Source organism: Haliaeetus leucocephalus, unplaced genomic scaffold (genome assembly GCF_000737465.1).
Source record: "Haliaeetus leucocephalus isolate CR32 unplaced genomic scaffold, Haliaeetus_leucocephalus-4.0 Scaffold848, whole genome shotgun sequence".
In the NCBI taxonomy this organism is placed as follows: Eukaryota; Metazoa; Chordata; class Aves; order Accipitriformes; family Accipitridae; genus Haliaeetus; species Haliaeetus leucocephalus.
This window is the reverse complement of record NW_010973284.1, coordinates 14,424,961-14,444,303: the sequence shown is the minus strand read 5'-3', so window position 1 is coordinate 14,444,303 and position 19,343 is coordinate 14,424,961. Positions and strand designations below refer to the sequence as shown.

At 41.7% G+C, this 19,343-nt stretch overlaps 1 protein-coding gene across 1 annotated transcript in view; it reads left to right on the top strand.

Moving 5' to 3' along the window:
- The first annotated feature begins 2,921 nt into the window (after positions 1 to 2,921).
- The window catches only part of COL24A1 (collagen, type XXIV, alpha 1), a 147,775-nt gene continuing 131,353 nt past the window's right edge, over positions 2,922 to 19,343 (top strand). The window contains exons 1-3 of the mRNA XM_010582747.1: positions 2,922 to 2,983; positions 6,456 to 6,517; positions 13,014 to 14,314. Coding sequence (XP_010581049.1) covers positions 2,922 to 2,983; positions 6,456 to 6,517; positions 13,014 to 14,314 — 1,425 coding nt within the window. The remainder of the gene's footprint in view (positions 2,984 to 6,455; positions 6,518 to 13,013; positions 14,315 to 19,343) is intronic.

Genomic DNA, 19,343 nt, shown 5'->3' with positions numbered 1-19,343 from the left:
ACCCTCCGAGCTCCAGCCGTAGCCCCGCGAGGTCCCGGGTGCCCCCGGAGGACCGGCGGGGGCTGCGGGGTGCCCGCTGCCCGGACGGAGCCCGCCCGTGCCGGCGGCCGCGCGTCTTCCCCCTCCGCACTCCTCTCCCTCGTCTCTCCCTCTTGCTTCCCTGGATGTCGCCGGTCCCGTCCAGCACCCTCGTGTCACCTTTCCCCCGTCCAAGCCCACGGCCCGGCAGGCAGCCTGGCTCTGGGGAGCCCGGCCCGGGGAGGGTCGCGCGGGTGCGTGGCCCCCCCGTGGGGCGGGGGCAGCCTGACCTGAGAGCCGGGACACCCCTGCACCCCTCGGGGGGAATGGGGGTCCCGGGGGAGAGCGTGCCTCTGCACCCGCAAGTAACGCGGGTGCTCGTCCTCCCTAGCTGTTGAAACGCCGCCAACAAACAAAACCTGCAGAACTGAGGTTTGAGAGGTGAGGCTACTCTCTTAATAACAGAGGTGACCAGATGAGGTGCCTTGTATTTACAGGCTTCTGCAGTAGGCTGAGGTATTTCTAACGCATCGTCATCTGCGATGCGAAGGTAGAGCTCCGCTCTCCTCCATAGTTTGCCTAAAAGCAGCCTAGGCGAGATGATGTGAACTTTTGGTGGCTGTAACGATATTATAGAGGTTGCCAGTATGTGTCTCTTTCTGTAAAGTGCTTGTTTTATTCTGGCTGTGGCTTAAGTTTACTGAGAGCTCCGAGCGGGCCAGAGAAGGATTTGTCTTGTGTTGCAGCGAGGATTATGCTGCTAAAGCGTGCCTGGTGTGTAATCTGGGTGCGCCTGAGTGCTTATGAGCAGTTACGTGGCTGCCTGAAGGTGGCCTTCCCAGGAGATGTGTGTTCACTGGCTGGGGGGGGGGACTTCTTCAGGAATCGTCTGAGTGCAATTGAAAAAAGGGGTTTATCTGATATCTGTAAAGGGACGTTGCTGATAGAGAAACATAAATTGAATTACAGTAAAGTAGTACAGTAGCAAAGATGCAGTTTACCCCAGTTCAAAATCGGAGAGAGCTTCAGAATATGTATCTATATGTTTCTATCCTGTTTACCTAATTTACATCACTAGAGAGAGAGAGCAACCTCGTTGCTTGCCTGTATTAAGAAACCAGAATTCTTCCCAAAAGGATCGGGTTTCCTTAGCATATATCAAACCAGTCAATCCCTTGCAACCTAGACCCCCTTTTTGTGGAAATGCCATTAGGTCAGACCTGCTACCTGTATAGGGGTGTCTCTGCAGCTTAAATAAATAAAACTCCTACAGCTGTATGACTCCTAAATCTCTCACCAAATTTGTTGATGGAATATTTAATTTTAAAACATGACCAGCCTTGTGTTACCCTTGTCTCTTGCGAGCACTGAGTTGTAGAGCATTTGAAGAGTGGTCTACAAAATGTACAGAGACAAACCCTGAAAGAAGAGAGCATTTCACAGGAGTGGGAATTTGAGCTGTGTACTTTTGCCTTAATACAGAGGAAAACACTTAGTATACACTACCTAGACAAGAGAACTAGTGTAAGAAATCAGGGATGTACTCATAAACCGGTTCTAAAATCACATCTTTTTCATTAATTTTTCTCCTTTTAGAAATACTAACAGAGTTGACTGTCCATCTGGATGTGGTAGTTTCTCATCTTAAGCCAAATGCTGTCCAGAGCGACTGGGCCACCAGGCAGGGAGTTTCCTCTGAACCATGGCACTGTTCAGGATTCCTCTTAGGCTCCTCAGAAGGAAAGAGCAATACATCTTTTGATCCTCTACATCTCACCTTATCTTGTGTCTCTCCCTTTTCCCCTTCTTTCAAATTGTGTACTTGCAGCAAAGGATCTGTGCCCAAAGGGCATGTGACTGTCACCTGGGGGAGAGGCTTTGGAGGCTGCTGTGTCCCCTCAAGCCATGTTGACAGTAGGTCTCTTAAAACTTGGGAAGCAGCACTGGACCTGCTGGCTAATCTCATTATAGCAGCAAAGGAAGATATCTTTCCTTTCCGATCTTGAAAGATAAGGCTTTTAATGGCCCAGGGCATCTCTGTCCACGAGGTGCTATCACCTTTCGCAAAGCCCTCCACAGGCTTGATGGGCACAAACTCGGCCGTTCTCCTCGCCAGTCCTCAGAGCAATGCACATGGGGCAGGTGCTGGTATTTAAACCAGCATCACTGATGAGCACAGGGTTGAATGCATCTGTGCCAGTTACACTGGGAACAGGTTTCCCTGCCTTCTCTAGCAGCCAGCTAGGGGTATTTCTTCCTTTAAACTTGAGGTTTAGGAAACTAGCCTAGAATGAAGAGGATACTGCTGTGCACTGACCAAACCTGAGCTCTGTATGCTGCTGAATAGTCTTCAGAGGGTGGAATTTTTCATCGTTGCTTGCCACAACTTACTTTGAAGCTTATCAGTTTCCTCATCCATCTGTCACCCTTAATGGAAAAAAAAAAAAAATGGATAGTTGCTGTCTACTCATAGGAAGAGACAAACAGCCACAAGATGTCAAAGATTATCAGAAAGAGAAGCTCTATTTTAAGTGGTAGAATAGCTCAACCGCATTTGATAGTGCCTTCCTCCAAACAATTATATAGTTGCCCTCAGCTTGTGCTTGCATGTAAAATAGAAGAGAGGATGAAAGGGTAGGAGGAGGGGAGGAAGCTCAAGAGATACCTCGACTCTAGGACAGGGCATAGCCAAGGGGTACTGGAACAGCTTCACGTGTGATCTTAAATGGGGAAAAATAGCCAGCATTCGAGTCAGCTGGAGTCTTCCCTGCACATGCTTTTGCATTTCTCTGTTGTCGTGTCCCATCGGGGTGAATGTCCCCAGGAGCTACAAGCTCAGCTAAGGCATGCTGTCCAAGGTTTCTGCAGGCTGCTTGCTTTGTTCCTTGCACCTATGGCAGATGATGGATCAAGCCATGTACGCGTTACATAGCAGGGAGCCTGGTGGCTTAGTGGCAGTGCTGGTGTGAGAATGGAGACTGAGAACTGGGCTGCTCTGCAGCTTAAAAGCTGCAAATGCAAGGAGTAGTGATCTTGACTGAGAAGGGAGGGTTTGCACAAATGGATTCTCTCAGAAAGACAGAATTTCATTTTTTTTCATCTTTGGCCACGGAGGGCTCCCTTGTACAACTTCACTTTAGGTTGCACATGGTTCCATTTACAAAAAGTTTTACTTGTTGTGAAAAAAGGTAGCAGGAAAACTAACTTTTCCCACGCGGTAGAGGACCTCCAGCCCTGTGGTTGACTCTGGTCCCTGTTTTTTCTCTTAGCTGATCTCTCATCTGTTCTTGACATTAGCTGGAGAGCACTGTGTAAGCCAGACATTTGTCTTTACCTCTCACTAAATGTTTCTGTATATCTAATTACATCTCTCTAATTTACAGCCCTGGGAGCATTTTGGAATTTCTTGCCTTCCTACAATGTTTGCTGGGAGGTGACGGAGGCAGATACCTGACACACAGCTTGTCCCTGGCTGATGTTGTGAAAGAGGCTCTTGTAATGTTAGGAGGAGTCATCTTTGCATTTTGGGCTCTGGGGTTGTTTGAGCATCCTGACTTCGGAGTTAACTAAAATGTTTTATGCTATTTTTAATTGCGAATCCATTTTGCACCCATGAAAGTCAAATAAATAAAGAGTTGTCCTGAGTTTTAGCTGATAGTGCAATGCATGGACTTTCTTCCTAACACAGCTATCTCCTGTCACTGAGCTTCTCATTAGATCAAAAGATGATATGTTGTGTTACACAAACTATGAGCTTGAATTCTGGTCTTACAAGCTGAAAAAAACGAAGTGAGTATCCCATAGCTGACCTACTGTTTGGACAATAGTCAGTATTAGGTCTTTTGCACGAGTGGCAGAGCTGCTCCAGTAGACATTTCATGGCTGTAGCAGGAGAAAGCCTGAGGAGAGAAGTAGCTAGGGACTGCAGTGGTTAATTAAAAAGCGTGCCCTTACAAGCATGTTGGGATTTGTAAGGTGTAGATTCCACCCCACTCCCCTTTTGTGATCAGAACTGGAGCAATGATGCATATTTTTTAATATCCTGTACATTCTGTGCATTTTCTTCTAAAAAGCATGATGTATCTACAGTTTTACAGTAGCAATAGCAATGACAAAATATTACCATTATCATGCCTTACTGTTCCTGAAATTATTCATTTGTTCTGATTGCCAAAACTTAAGCTCTGACAATATGCAAATCCACATTAGGTGTATAACCAAGGGGACCCAATTTTGTCCAAGATCCAGCGCACTTACTTGCTTTGAAAACTTCAAGCAGATGTTTTGAAGAATGCTGCAGGAGACTCTCTAAGATACATCATAGCAGGAAAAATATGTTTAGTTCAATTTTATAAAGCTTCTTTTCCCTGCCCCTGTAGTTTAGAATCCTGTCTAAATAAGTGCTTTGCCTGAAAATCAGTGGGGCAATTTGTGAATACAGTCCAGGCTGCTGATCGGGTGGAAAAGAAAAGGACAGCAGAGAGGTTTGCCAGCTGGAGAGGGGGTGGTGCTGGATAGTGCACTTCTTAAATTATTGTTTGAACCAACACACCTGTAAGGAATGGGAGTTGATTGGGTCTATAATGCTTCCTTTCTCCTCCCAGCAGTTGCCATGAATGTTTTTCCTCATAACAGGAATTGTAGGAAGGCTCAGCCAGTGGGCTTTGGTTGGCAAGTGTCTATCAAGGGCTGGGCTTGTGGAGGGGGCAGTTCAGAACTATCTGCTGCCTGGGTTGGACTGGGCTAGGGAGGGGGCCCTCAAGAAGCAGCGGCACCAGCTGTGAAGTAGCCCCTTCCCCTAAGGGGGACTTGGTTTGAAAACTAGGGTGAAACCCCCTAGTAAAACTGCTTAAGTGGCAGGAGAGTAAGTAATCAAACCTATCCTCTGCTACACCAATGAATTTTGACTCTTTTTTTTTTTTTTTTTCTTTTCTTTGTTTCACTGAGCAAATTGATAAAACCAGATTTTTGCTCTGTGGTTTTCATGCACTTGGATGTTTCTGGAATGTTTGAATTGGAAACCCTTGGAAGGGATATTAAGATTTTTCACTAAATACTGCTATATATATATGTGTGTGTGTACACGTATATATATATAAATATTTAAATCATAGCATGATTTCTTGTCATTATACCATTACTAATACTTGGTTTATGCATACGTTATCCTCTGAGCTGAAGGCAACCTGGCAGTGGGAGGAACTTGTCTGTCATTGCTGTTTGAACCATATGTTCCTGTATAAAGTGGTAGAGCTTTCTTCCTGCACTTTTTATTGCTGTGCGAACCTGATAAATTAGCTGGCAAAGTCAGGTCACATGAAGTTACAGGTGTTTAGCTGCAACTGTGTTACTTTCAAATACTGTTTATTCCAGATACTCAAGTGTTCTCTGGCATGGTCCAGCAAATGTTTTTAGTCAATCTAGTGTTATGAAAAATCAATGAGGTTACATATGTTAATAAGCAAGAGGGTTGAGCTGAGGCTTGAGTGTGAGTTGAGTAGTTAGTATCAGAACTATATGTCTGATATATTAGAAATATTTCTTCTCAGAACTGAACAGGTATAGGTCACTATAATCATTACATACATCTGTTTCTGTGCCTGGATGTCCAACATTTAATAAATGAGAAATATATTCTCTGCTAAAGATTCAGTCACTGATAAGAGTGTGGTTAGGTGCTAATCTGGCTAATATGGTAATTGAATAAAAACCAGCAGTCTGTTTTTAGCCGTGGTAAAAAATGTATTTTTTGCCCAACATCCAACACTTTTCATTTAAAGCAGATTTTGAGCATGTAACCTCTGTCAACCTTATATATGTTCATTGCAATCAGTAAGCCTGTGATACACATCAGTATTGCACTCTCCTATCTGAGCATGAAGTTTTAAGTTAAAATGTGATGGAATTTTTTTACTTTGTGAAGAGCATGTCTTATTTGTAACATGACAAAGTTTTATAATACAGGAACAAAAGTGTGCCACATTTTCATTTATGGTAAAATGATGTGATATAGTGACAAGACTGATAGCAGGTCAAAAGTATCTAGTGATCTCTACAGGCATTAACTTGTCACTTATTTTATAGTTTCTTTACAGTAACATTTTTTTTTCTTTCCAGAAAGAAATTTATTACATAGCAGCATTCATATTTGAAGGCTGCTGCAAGAAAATACAAACCAGATGCAGTTACTTTATTAGCAAAAGCCAGTGTAAAATATATGTACTATATATGAGGGCATACATAATCCTAGATCTTTGTGTAAAACGCCTTCTCAGCATCAGTGGAAAGTTGTACAATGGGATGGCTTTGATCCAGGACTTGCTGAAGTTAATGGTATCCTGCCATTGACTTTGGATGTTGAATCAAGCTCCTAATTCCTTGGAGCCCTGAAACTGTAGATGTTTTCTCACATGTTCTTTTCTTTCTTTCTCTTTTAGGAAAACTCTCCTTTTTATTGCAATATGTATAGCTATGGGTGTTGCACAAGGACCCAAACAAGGTGAGAATGCTTTTTTTTGTAACAGGACATTTGTATAATCTGTTACTAGATGAAAAGAGTAAACAGCTGTTGTTACTAGTGACCTTAGGTTCAGTTCCTTAATGGTGACTTAAAGAAAATACCAGCTACAGCATAGTGATAGAAAAAGTTTAAGGCAACCAGTTTGGAAAAGATGACCTTTTGAAAATTACTCAGATTTTCTGTCTATGAAATTGCTTACATATTTAAGCAAGCTCTTCATAAAAGAGAAGCCTTGTACAGTGAAAAGGCTTTGATTGTGTCTTCACTGCAAGTGGGTGTCCTTGGGGGTGGCAAGCTATGACTGAGTTACCTTTGCACTTAGGGCTGTGCAAGCAAACCACTGCATATAATAAAGGCTTAGTCTAGGCTGGCATCACTAAAGCAAAAAGTGAAATAGCGTATTCATTTGGTTTTGCATTCAGATGCAGATGTTAGCGAGGAAATAGGGTTGCCTTGTTTTTAGTTTCTTTTTTAATCTGCCAGCTGTTATAACTGCACCAGATGTGCAGCTTGCACTAGAGACTGCTGTGGGAATATTAGTGTCCCAAAGTGGTAGAGGCTAACATGCCATTTAGTCATTTCTTATCTGCCAGGAGAGTGGCAGCATCGGTTCTCTGCCATGTTCCCTCACAGGTGAAGCAAGACATAGGTCACCCTTGTCTGGTAAGTATGTTAACTGCAAAGACTCAGCTGAATACAAACAGCTGGGTTGCATGGTTAAGACAAGACTCATTCCTGATAACGTTTTGCTAGAGCCCTGTGGGATATCTCAGCAGCCTCCCACTGTTATTCTCACCAGTGCCTTTTTCCTTCTCATCAACTGCAACTGGCAAAGCTTGGTTTTTACTTCGGCTGCAGTTGGTTCCCCCGCACACACCCCTGTTCTCTCTGTAGTTTTGCCTTCTGTTAGTTACTTGTTTGCCTGGTAAGATTGGTTGTTGATTTTTCACATTCAGCTCAATGGGGGACATATGCTTTTGTGATGATGGGATTTTCCCAGATTTTTCTAACAGCTGGGCCAAGTTCTCATCAGAGGAGGGGCAGCACCTGAAGATGTGTGTGGCCTGCCCTGCTCCAGGCCTGCAGGGATGGAAAGGGAAGAGGCTGGTTTAGGGAGGCAGTTTGCACTTTCCCAGTGTAGTGGGAGCAGGTGAGGGATGCCAGAGACAGGTGTGCAGCAATGGTTTGAGTTGTCTTCATCACTCCAGGCCACCCTCCTCTTCTGCAAAGAAATAAACAATTTCTCTCACTTCTCAGGTGGCCCAGCCCGGCAATTACTTTTCTAACGAAACTTCAGGCGAGGACTGTGAAGGCTACAGGACTGGGGTCAGCAGTGACATGGGGGAGTGGGTGCAGTCTGAAGCTTATTTGCCTCTTGGCTGAGAGTACCTCCGTGCACAGAGCCTTGCAGCTTTCCTACCTTTTTTTTTTTAATTACTCAACATCATTTCTAGATAGGTGTATGAGAAGCCTTACTGAATGAGAACGCCCCTTTATCCCCTGTGCACAGATGCCATACATAACTTCATTTTCTTTAAGTGCTTGCTTGGGATGGAAATGATGCATTGAACCTTCGTGCAACTTCCTGTCCATGCGTTAATTTGGTCCCTCATGCACTTGCACAGTGTGTGAACAAGGTTGCAAAAAGTAGTTCAGAGAACAGCAGAGTGAGGAAACCTCCTCAAAAAAAAGAGCAGCTCAAGTGTATCCTTCAGTCTCAGTATATAATCTGCAGAGCTAGCACTATTCCATTTGCAGTGCTTAGAGTTTGTCCAGGAAGAGGATTGTCTGCCCATTAGGAATATGTTAACACTTAAGTTGTTATTAAAACTTTCTTGGCAGTTGTCTTTTGAAAAAAGAGTGTTCCGCCAAATATGAAGATGCTAGCTAGGGTGATTAACATTCCTTCTCTCCTGAGCTGATGGGACAGCCTGTGCATGCTTTACCTGAGAAGCTGTGCCTTGTTCATTTTAGTAGGCTACTATAAATTGTGTTCAGTGAAATATATGTAAAGATACAGTGTCAGCCTTTAGGAATAGTACTTCGAGTGCGGCTTAAGGACATACAGAATCGATTAATCTGGTTGGCTTTCCTATGCCAGTCACTCAGCTTGGTGTCCGGGAGAGCACTTGTTGCAGCCAGGTATCTTAATTTACCCAACTGCAGATGCAGCATCACCTAGGAAATGGGCAGCCTGATGAGTTATTACTCTCAGTTCTGGTGGAGCTGACTGATGAATGACCCTTGTCTTTCCCTTACCCATACTGGTAAAGGGAAAGCAAGTAATGTGTATACTAGGATTTCTGAAGTGGAGAGAGCACCCCAAATATCCTGCCTTCAGAGTAGTCATGAGTATGGAGGAATGTGGAAAATGAACAAGAGAGACTGAACAGAAGAGGGGTGTGGAACAATCAAGCAGCCAAATCCCCTCATCCCTCCCCAGTTCCTTTTTAGGGTTTTTTTTTTGTGCTGCAAGAGGGTCAAAAGATTTTTTGCCAAAGCCCATGTTAGGTTTTCCCTCCCCTCATGATGCAGTAAGGTTGTGAATTTTTCAAGTCCTCCTAGAAGGTGGAAGGAAAGCACTTGACACCAAAACCCCAAAACAACTTTTTCTTCAAGAAAATGAGCTGTTACAATTTGGGGGACTAATGGGTTGAGTAAACAGTAAGTGAAGACAGATGTTGTGCAGACCTCAGTAAACAAAGAAAACTGGCTACTGATAGGTAAAAAAATAGTGGTTGTCATGCTGGGAGGAAGAGTTGAGAGGGTTGCCTGCTCCCAAAACCCTGTGTACTGCCAAGAGCTTCTGAAAGCCTTAAAATAAAATAAAAATACATGTTGGACCAGAAATGAAATGACGGGCCAAAAAAAGTTTGGAACAGCCTTTTGGCTTGACGGTGGGTTAATAGGCAGCAAGTCAGCAAGGAATAATTAGTTGATACTTAATCTTTTGCTGTCATTTTTCACACAGCATTTATTTGTGTTTAGCTTTCTTGGGACCTGTCATTGTTTGCAGAAATCTGTTTGCAGGATGTGGAGAATGTGTCTTATTTCTCATCATGCTCTCAGATGATTTTCCTTTTTTTTTTTTTAATAACTTTTAAACAATGTGCTGTTTTCAAATCACAACTGCCAAAATTTTGGCAATTTTGCTTGCAGCTTGAGATTTACTAGCAATACTCCTTGAATGTCCTTTTTTAACTGACTGTTTTAAGCCAGTTTAAGTTTTTTGTTTTATACTTTATACTACTTTGGACAGATCACATGCATTGTTATTTTTAAATACAAATATATAATTACAAATATATTAAAATACAAGTACTTGCCAAATATTTCAGGTCAGGATGTGATATTTAGGCACAACCTTAGGTTAGTTTATTAGCTATTCTTCTCTGTGAGGTCAGCTGGCCCAGCCAATGCACAGAAGTGCTGGAGCAGTGTTTCCAGCCTTGGGGTATTATTTGCGTGTGCAAGACCTCTGCGTTGCCCAGAGGACCTGTGTTTCTTCCTAGCTTTCACAAGGGCAATACAAGTACAGCTTTTTCCTCCATAACTACATGCAGACCACGCAGGACTGGGGTCCTGAGAAATTGTGGTGGTTTGTTAGCAGATGCGTTGTGCTTCGAAGCTCTACTATAACCTGACCCCTGTTATCAGTTTGACAGATAAAAATACAGCCATAGTAAATTAATTGCTCTGAGGCAAAACATCTTGAGAAATTGGCTTACTCATGACTTTCTGCAAAGATATGCTTTCTCCATACCTCTGTCTGCACTGGCTACCTGCCAGGATAATCTTGGCATGTCCGTGAATCTCAAACATGACTAGAAACACTACAAGGTGTATAATTAATTTTCAAGATGTACAGTGCATTCAGGTTGATGCTTTTGGTTCCAATTTATAAACCACTCTCAAGGAAATCTCAGGCTTTTTTCATAATTTACCACTGAAACTAAGCCAACATCTGTCTATTCTTAAAGTTTGCTATGAATACACTCAGTCAACAGAGAAAGGGAAGACTGGGAAAGGAGACCTTTTTTCCACTAAAAGAGTGAACATCCATTTGTTTCAGTTGCTCTTTCCTCTTAATAGAGCAGAGAATCCTTAACTTTCCTTGGTTACTCCAAATTTTTGTTATGCCATTTAATAGCTTTATTTAATTAATATAAGCACAATGTGAATAGTAAAAGTACCCTCAGCTAAATGCTGTGGCAAGTGCTAGTCTCTTCCCCATCAGGTTTATTAGATCAGTGCAATTGTTAGATACTACTAGTCATTTTTAATATAGGCAGTTCACTGAAGCTTAGGTCCAGCCAGTTGTTCCAGTTAGGGGAAAAAAAGATCATATAGTATGCTTCTGTGCAATCCTGTTTATGAAAACTACAATGTTCAGTTTCCCCTTGTGCAGAGAATTGGAAGAATTAGGTTAGAGGGATCTTGAACTCATGTGGTCCCACCTCCTGCTGAGATCAGGGTCAGTGTTGAAGTTAGTTCATGTCACTGGGTCCTGTCCAGTTGGGCTTTGTGTAATCTCCATTCTTGGAGATTTTCAATGTCTCTGGCCCCCTGGTCCAGCACTTAACCACTTCTGCGGTGAGAATGCTTTTTCTTTGTTTGGAACTGGAATTTCATGTGTTGCAGCTTGTGCCCATTACTTCTCAGCTTCTATGTTTTCCCTATAACCCCAATTCAGGTAAGGGACAATTGTAATGAGGTTCCCCCAAACCTTCCCATCTCCAGGCCAAGCAAATGTAGCTCCTTCAGCCTCTTCTTATGTCGTGTGTGTTAGCCCCCAACCTTCTTGTCTGTTATTTCCATGATTGCGTTTTCTCTCAGTCTCTGCAGTACTTCTGTAGCACCTTTCACAAACACCCAGACAAGCAGTTTTACCAATCAATGCCATAAGTGCTCTCTTATTTTGTGACCCTACAGGAAGACTGCTGGGGATGTGTGGTTTAGCTCCTATTCAAGCCTTTGTAATGTTTCTGTTTCAGCTGCATCATAAGGGATCTAACAGTGTCTTTGAATTCATCCTGAAGCAAGAAGGTGTTTATGCACACAAACTCCATGCCTTAATCTGATTTAGGCAATACCAAATGAATTTGGTCATCTTTGACAGTTGATTTAGCCTTTAGGAGGAAAGTGGTTTTGATTTCTTACCCCAGGTCAGATGTGATTATCAGGAGGCTAGATAATTGTGTTCCTATACATTAGGTGAAGATATTTAGCCAGGTAAAAGATGGAGATACTGTAAGGTCCAGGCTAAGGAAAGGGCTAAAGCACAAAGCTCATGTTATATAAGACACTAGAGAATCCAACAGTGAAAACACCCCTGCCCGTTCCACCCTGTAGAAAGATCTCCTATCCAGACTTGATATGCCAAAGCCAAATCTATAGGACATAAATCAGTAGATTCTCTGCCTCCTGCTGTGGAGTGCACTCTTAATTCGCTATCTTGTCTGCATAGCTGCAGCCTTGCATTCTCTAGGAGGCCAGATGAGGCAGAAGATAGGACCGCTGCCCCTTGGGTCCTGAGCTTTTGCCTCTTTCCTTGCTCCTTGCCACTTCTGCTTCTGCCGAGTTCATGTCATCTGTGGCCCTAACAAGTAAACTGTGTGGAGGGAAAGGAGGTGGCAGCAGCATACTCTGTTGCATGTCCCCTTGGAAAGATACTTGTTTTCCTTTAGGCTGACTAACTTTGGCACAGATGTATACAATCAAGGGTGATCCCACTGGGAAAGCAATTGCCTTTGAAGCCAGCTCTGTAATGACCCAGGGCCTTGCTTGGTGGGAGGAGAGCTCCCTGGTGGAAGCACAGCAGTTCTTTCCAAGTACCAGTTGAATTACCTCTGCAGCACATAGTAGCTCCTCAGCAAGGCTTACCTTTTGTATTTTGCTTTGAGCCAGTGACTCTTTTGGTGCTCTGCTGAGGTGTTACTGTGTTATAAATAGCTTGTCCCTTCTTAAAAACAAAGCAACCCTCCCCTCAAATGCTTTCCTTTAAATTTTTCAGATAAAGAGGAAAAGCATGGTTTTATTGCAGAAGGCTTTTGTAGAAGAAAAAGTTAAAGGTTAAAAGAAAAAATTATCTGCTCAAAGAGTAGGCAGGATTAGCCAAATAACAAAGTGTGTTCATTGATTACTGTGAAAAGGTTGAAGACAGCAAAGGGGATTTTTCAGTTTCATAAATGGAGTAAGCTACAATGGACATTACGGGGGCCTTTCTGTGTGTTTGGGTTTTGGTTGGGTTTTTTTTCAATGGAAATTTTGTTCTGGCTTTAATTATATGTTCGATTTATGTAAAAGATTAGTGTAAGGCACACCAGGGATTTGGTGGCCTTGCCTTGCTGTGTGCAGTATATATGCTCTGGGAAGTACAGATTTGTTAAGATGTTGTGTGTACATTTGTTTATATGGATCTGAATTTGTGAGCTTGTAAACAAAATCAACAGTATGCCTTTATTTCTTCTTACAGCAATAGATGTTCTTCATCAACTAGGCCTTGTGAAAGATGTTCAACAGCCCTCAGAGACGACAGTGCCCTCGTCATCTCAGTTACCTTACGGTGTTCGTCTAACCGTATCAGGAATTGTACTAACTAGTGATGCAAAAATTGAGTTCCCCGTCATTCAAGTCATACCATCAAATCTAGGGCATCAGTTCACCATATTGGTTGGGTTGTACTCTTACAGAGTAAATAATGCTTTCCTTTTCAGTATTAGGAACAAAAGTAGACTGCAGTTTGGTGTCCAGCTGCTACCAAGAAAGGTAGTGGTGTACACTGGAGGGAAGCAGTCTGTATACTTTGATTATAGCGTTCACAATGAACAATGGCATTCATTTGCCATTGGCATTAGAGACAAGACTGTCTCAATATTTGCTGAGTGTGGAAAGAAGTACTATAGCAGGGAAGTACTTTCTGATGTGGAGACATTTGATTTGGATGGTTTGTTTACCCTGGGAAGGATGAACTCTCACTCTGTCAGCTTTGAAGGAGTTATATGTCAGCTAGATATTATTCCCTCTGCAGAAGCCTCTGCAAACTATTGTAAATATGTGAAACAGCAGTGTCGCCAGGCTGAAACATATCGATCTCTGCTAGGAGCTCCACGTGTGTCAGATGGGCTGGATATTTTTTCAAAGATGATGATTGATGAGAAAAAACAGTCGGAAGGCATATCAGCTTATAGAAGGAAAGAAGCATCAAACATTCCTGTTACCAGTGTTGCTCAGATTCACTTTCTACCAGAATATTTTGAGTCAAGAAATGTCTCTGCATCAGAGTTTGCAGAGGCTGAATCTCTGTTGCTGGAAGCCTGGCCTGAAACAGAACTCCAGGAGAATGTCAGTCTGCCTCTTCATCAGCAGGAGATGAGCAAAAAGAGAAACATCACTAAAAACCCCACAGGATCATATCCAAATACTTTAGATAATACCACAGAAGATGCAGGCAGACAAAGTGAGCCTTTTCTGATCTCCCCTGTAAAACAGAGTAAAGCTAAAAGCAAGGGAATGGACAAAGCAAAACAGCATTTAGATGAACCAAACAATAAGCAGCAAATCTTCAACACAACCCTGTACAGTTTGCCTGCTGACCTCTCTCTGGATATTCAGCTCAGTCCAGGGCAGGAAGGTGCATTTGATGCTGATGAGACTTATCACATGGAAAACGGTTATGAAATTGGTATTAATAATTATGCTTATGACTATGAAGATCTTGACAAAATGTTTGAAATGGGAAGTGTCAGAGGTCCAAAGGGGGAAACCGGACCTCCTGTAAGTTATCTTTACTACTCTTTTTTACTGTAATGCAGCAACATACATTTAACAGAGGCTTTGAAAGAAACCTCACAAAGCATGCCAAAACTGTGACTGCAACTTCTCCCGGCTGTACTGTACAAATGTTTGTCTGCGTTAAGTATGTCTCTTTCCCGCATGTGATTTTGGTGTAAGTGTTGTATATTTTTATTTACTGGCAGAATACGAAGACATTCAAGACATTCACATTCTGGTGAAGTGGTAGGCAACCCAGACTTTAAAATTTGAAGTGCAGCCAGGTGTTTGTAACTGCTAATTATGGAGACTGCTTGCTTAATAAAATTACAGGATAAATTTATACAGTACACAAATGTAGACACTGATCCATGGAAAGAACAACCAGGCTGTTTGGAAGACTGACATAGTTGAGCAATGCTATCAAAATTCATAACTGTAGAAAGAGACCAGTTGCAGAATCTAGCCTGGTAAAACCATTCGTAACCCAAGGTTATGGGGTCATGCAAACCTGCATGTAAAATGATTTTTAGAACAGTCTTACAAGACTGTGGCATTTTTTCAGTTTGCAGGGTAAGTGATGCCTGAAACAACTGCAAATGCACAGTAGTGCTTTTAATAGAAACCCATTTGTCCTTCTTATTGTGTGCACAAGGCTCAAACTTTTAAATATGTAAAAATGGGAGCAATATATATGAAGCTACAGACAAGAAAGAACAGCAGTTCCTGCTTAGCCTGGGAAATATGATAGTTAGTGCTTGTTTGAGTTTTTGGTTAACTTTTTTAAACCATAGCATGGAGTGGATAATTCCACTTGCTCTTTTTTTTTTTTTTGTGTGTGTGTGCATTTGTGTGGTTATTACTGGAAAGCAATTTGATATATGTTAAGCAGCTCCTAACATACGTTTGAATGTACCCATAAATTTATTGCATGTATTCTTTCAGCACTGAAATATTTTTTTCTTAAGGTAGTCAGCAACTGAAAACCTATTTAAAAGTTCACTTTTTGCTCTAAACAGGATCCAGATGCAAAGGGATTGTTACACAGTTGAAAAATGTGTTAACAAGTAATTCATGTTAGTCCAGGGGTGTTCTTGCTTAATCTCTTTTGAATGTGAAATCAGTCTTTTTTTCTCTTTTTGTTCCTTATGATAGTATTTATGGGGACATATCACTAAATATGTAGCTGTTATCAACATGATGTCAATTTCCATTTGTGGAGCTTAGGATGTTTAGTAACTACTAATGGAAGTTTTTAATTTTAGCACATAGCTTGTACATTGTGATTTCAGTTAGTTACAGCCAAGAAAGTTAAATCGATTCTTTTTTACATGGCACACAAATGGTTGCTGATAATGCTGTTGGTTGTTTGCATTACTAAGAAACACCAAGCAAATGCTCTGGGTTTTTTTCTAGACACAGACACTATACATACAGTGTCAAAGATGATAGCTGATTTGGAGAGTTCAAAGATGTCTCTGTTACCATTTTCTATGCCTGTCTTACAGACTGGGGACACAGAAGTTTGTATCATCCAGGAAGGCTGTTGGAACAGACCTTATGTTTGGTATAGTCTGTAGCAATCAATATGGTGCATTTGTGCTGAAGTGTTTTGCTGGGTCAGGATTTAAATAACATGCCCAAGGTCTTAGAGATCTGTGGCAGAGCTGGGGAGTTAATCTAGACCTTTGTGAGCACTAGTTTGGCTGAAAGGGCCAGCAGCACCCGCTGGAACAGAGGCAAAGCTAAAGCACTGTGCTGCCAGAGGGGTTGATGCCAAAGGGAGAGGAGGCCTCTGCGTGGCCTTGTTCATGCAAGCTTTTGTAAAGAATTGTGCTTCATGGAGGTTGCACGGTACCTGCTGCTGTTGTTGGCCTCAGACTTGAAGAGGTGATCTTGATTTGCTTTCTCAGTCTAGTACACCCATGTAGAGAAGATCAGAGATAATCCAGCTTTTATATGTGTGGCTCTAACACTTTAATACATAAGTACCCACAGAGTCGTATCAATGGGGAGCCTAAAAAAGCAACATTGAAGAACTTGCAAACTTCCCTCGCAGCAAAAAATCCTGATGAGGCATGAAAGCCCCCCCCCCTTTTTTTTCTTCTTTGTTATGTTGTGGTTGGTTTGAATCTTCTTTCAAGAGCTCAACACAGAAATAACGTTCGTTCTATTGGAGTTGACAGGCAAGAACTAGCTTTTGTGGTTCTTAAACTCCTCAGCTTCATTTTAGCTTTTAATCATCTACCAGAACTGATTCTTGCCTTGTATAATTACGCCCCTTGTATTCCATGATCCCACAGCTGTGGAATTCACCCACTGCTGCAAAGCAGGGCTCCAGAATTCAGGCTTTCATTTGTGGATAGCGTATGGAAAAGGGCACCTATTTCTTCAAAGCTATTAACACCCTGATTAAAATTCTATCAGTTACAATGACCAAAATCCCCTACAAAAATATAAAGTGAGTTTAAAGTGGAACAGTGTGGTCTCCTTAACCACTGGTTTAGAGGGAGAAAGCTGCTCTGTTCATCTGATTGAGCCACTCCTTTCTGTGTTGCAGATGGTGTTGGCACTGTATAAAGATTAAAAAAAATAAATAAATATTGTGTGTATTTTTAACTATTTAACTTTCAAACTGATATTCTTCACTGTGCAGTCCTGAAGCAGTTTGTAGTAATGTGATACATAGTCCCACACTGGTAGAAGGAGGGGTTGATGTGAGCTGAAGAGCTGATTTAGGTTACTTGCTGGTAGGTAATTGCATCTGCATGCCTATGTGCACTGGATTTGGCTTCCCCTAAGAAATGATCTAGGAATTAGTTTCCTCTATTGGAAAAGCTTTCTGGATTATGAAGACACTCAGCCAGGAGGAGAAATAGTAGAAGGCCAAACGGTGGTGTTCCTTAGTCTATCTGGCTGGTAAGGAGAAGCAGTCTGGAGTTATTGCCAGGAGGAATTGGAAATGCAAGCCCTGCATTACGCAGAATTGAGTCCTGGATGGGATGGTGTTATTCCAACCAAGAGGTGTGAGAGTGAGAACCCTGAGAGGGCAGTTCAGACATCCTAAATGTGGTGCTAAATAAACTGCAGTAAGGGTAGCGTCAGCTACCCGTTCACTCTTAGCATATTTCACTTACTTTACTTTTAGCTACCCTTTCACACGTTAGCTTATTTTAGTCTTAGCGTGTTTCTCAGTTGAACAAAATTGCTTGCTGAGGCTCTCCCCTGCCACAGGGGATATATTGGGCAGTTAATCACTTTCATGCATTTTAGCTCTGCAGGTAACCCTCATGTTTCCCTGCCCAGGCTGAGAAATCAATCTCAGTATCTGCTGATTCAGATAAAAACTTAAGATTCTTGCTGGTTTAGTTTTAGTAGCAAAAAGATAATGTTAGTCTTAAATATTTAAACATTTAATTCACCTGAAACTGATGCAGTTTCCCTATCTTCTGCGCAACAATATTGAAAAGCCTTAAACCATAAACCAAAGCCATATATATCCCCTGATGTTGATGACATTGCTTTGGCTGTTGTAGGAATTCTTGACGGAAAAAAAAAGACTTCCACAGCTGTAAGGAAAGGAGGTTAATCATACACAAATGATTGCCTGCTCTAGGGTATTTGGAAAGAGAAGTGTGTGGTTTTCTATCGTTTCCAGTGAAATGCAAATGAAGCAAGAAGAAAAAATAGGTGGACATTCATGTTTGGTAGGATCCTTGTTGCGCAAAATTAAATTGGTATCTGTATGAGGTAATATGCTTTAAAAAGGTGGACAAATTCCAGGTGGTCTAAAACTGATGGGATGAAACTTAGTAAAATAGTACAGAAAATAAAAGTAAAATAGAGGATGGGGCAGTGATTGGTTAGGCAGTCAGATGAGGGTGATAGAGTGATGTTGTAGTGCACTAGAGAATAAACGCATCTTGCCACTGTGATGCTTGATACATTACGAGGAGTGGCAACTATCAGAGACAGGCTATTTTTCTACTGGTTTGGGTATGCTGAGGCTGCAGTTTGAAGAAGTGTCCTCAGTTTTGGATGATGAGCTTTGAAAAGGATGTAGACAGACTGGAAGGATTGCAGAAGGTTACAGTAACAGTGGCGCAGTTATAGAAAATATGATTCTGAGCAAAGGTTAAAACAAAAGAGTGTTTAGTAAAGTAAGGGACAAATGTTGCAGTTCTGCAAAGGGTGAGTTAATACTTCATAGAAGGTGTGGCAAGATACAAAATTTTAGGTGGGACATAAAGAAAACATAGCTAATCAGAGTGATACCTGCACAACAGAAGAAGTTATATTAGCAATGTTAGAAGTGGAATTTCCTTTCATGGAGAGTGTTTTAGACTAGGTTTGGAGCCTGATGTTTCTGTTTACTTCCCTGCTGTATGTCAGGTATTTTGGTGATGGTGTGCAGAAAGGTTCATGGTTTTTTTGTTTTACTGAAGGACTACCTGCCTTAGGTATTTGATGGATCAAGCATTATGTTTCTTTAACTTAGTCTTTTAAAAGTGTTTGAGGTGAGCTGAGGTTGAGTGGTTGGGGTGTAGTCAAACATCTTTTAAAGAGAAACTTCATAGTTGTTTTGCAAGAGAAACTTTAGTGAATATGATTTAGGTATTGAATGGCAACAGGATCAGCATATGCCTGTGCAGAAGGTTTAACTACTTCATGCAGCATTTACAGCTGTGCATCTGAAATCTTAGTGGCTTCTTGTATGTAATTGAAATGCTTCCATTACCTCTGGCATAGGGCAAGTTTAAAACACATGCATCCATAAAAGGGCTTCAGTATCCTAGAAAATGTCTGTGAACGTTCACCATTACATTCATCCCAATGACCATTTGAAAGGTGGTGGAAATTTCTGGAAGAGTAACATCTACTTTTATTATTTCAGGATTAAGCCATAATTATTTGGAACTTGAGCTTCTCCCTTCAATAGCTAAATAAATTTTTTACAATTCCAAGGACAATAAGTTGTGGTACCTTTCTTAAGGTACCTATGATCTCTTTTGAGCAAACTGATCTTACTAAA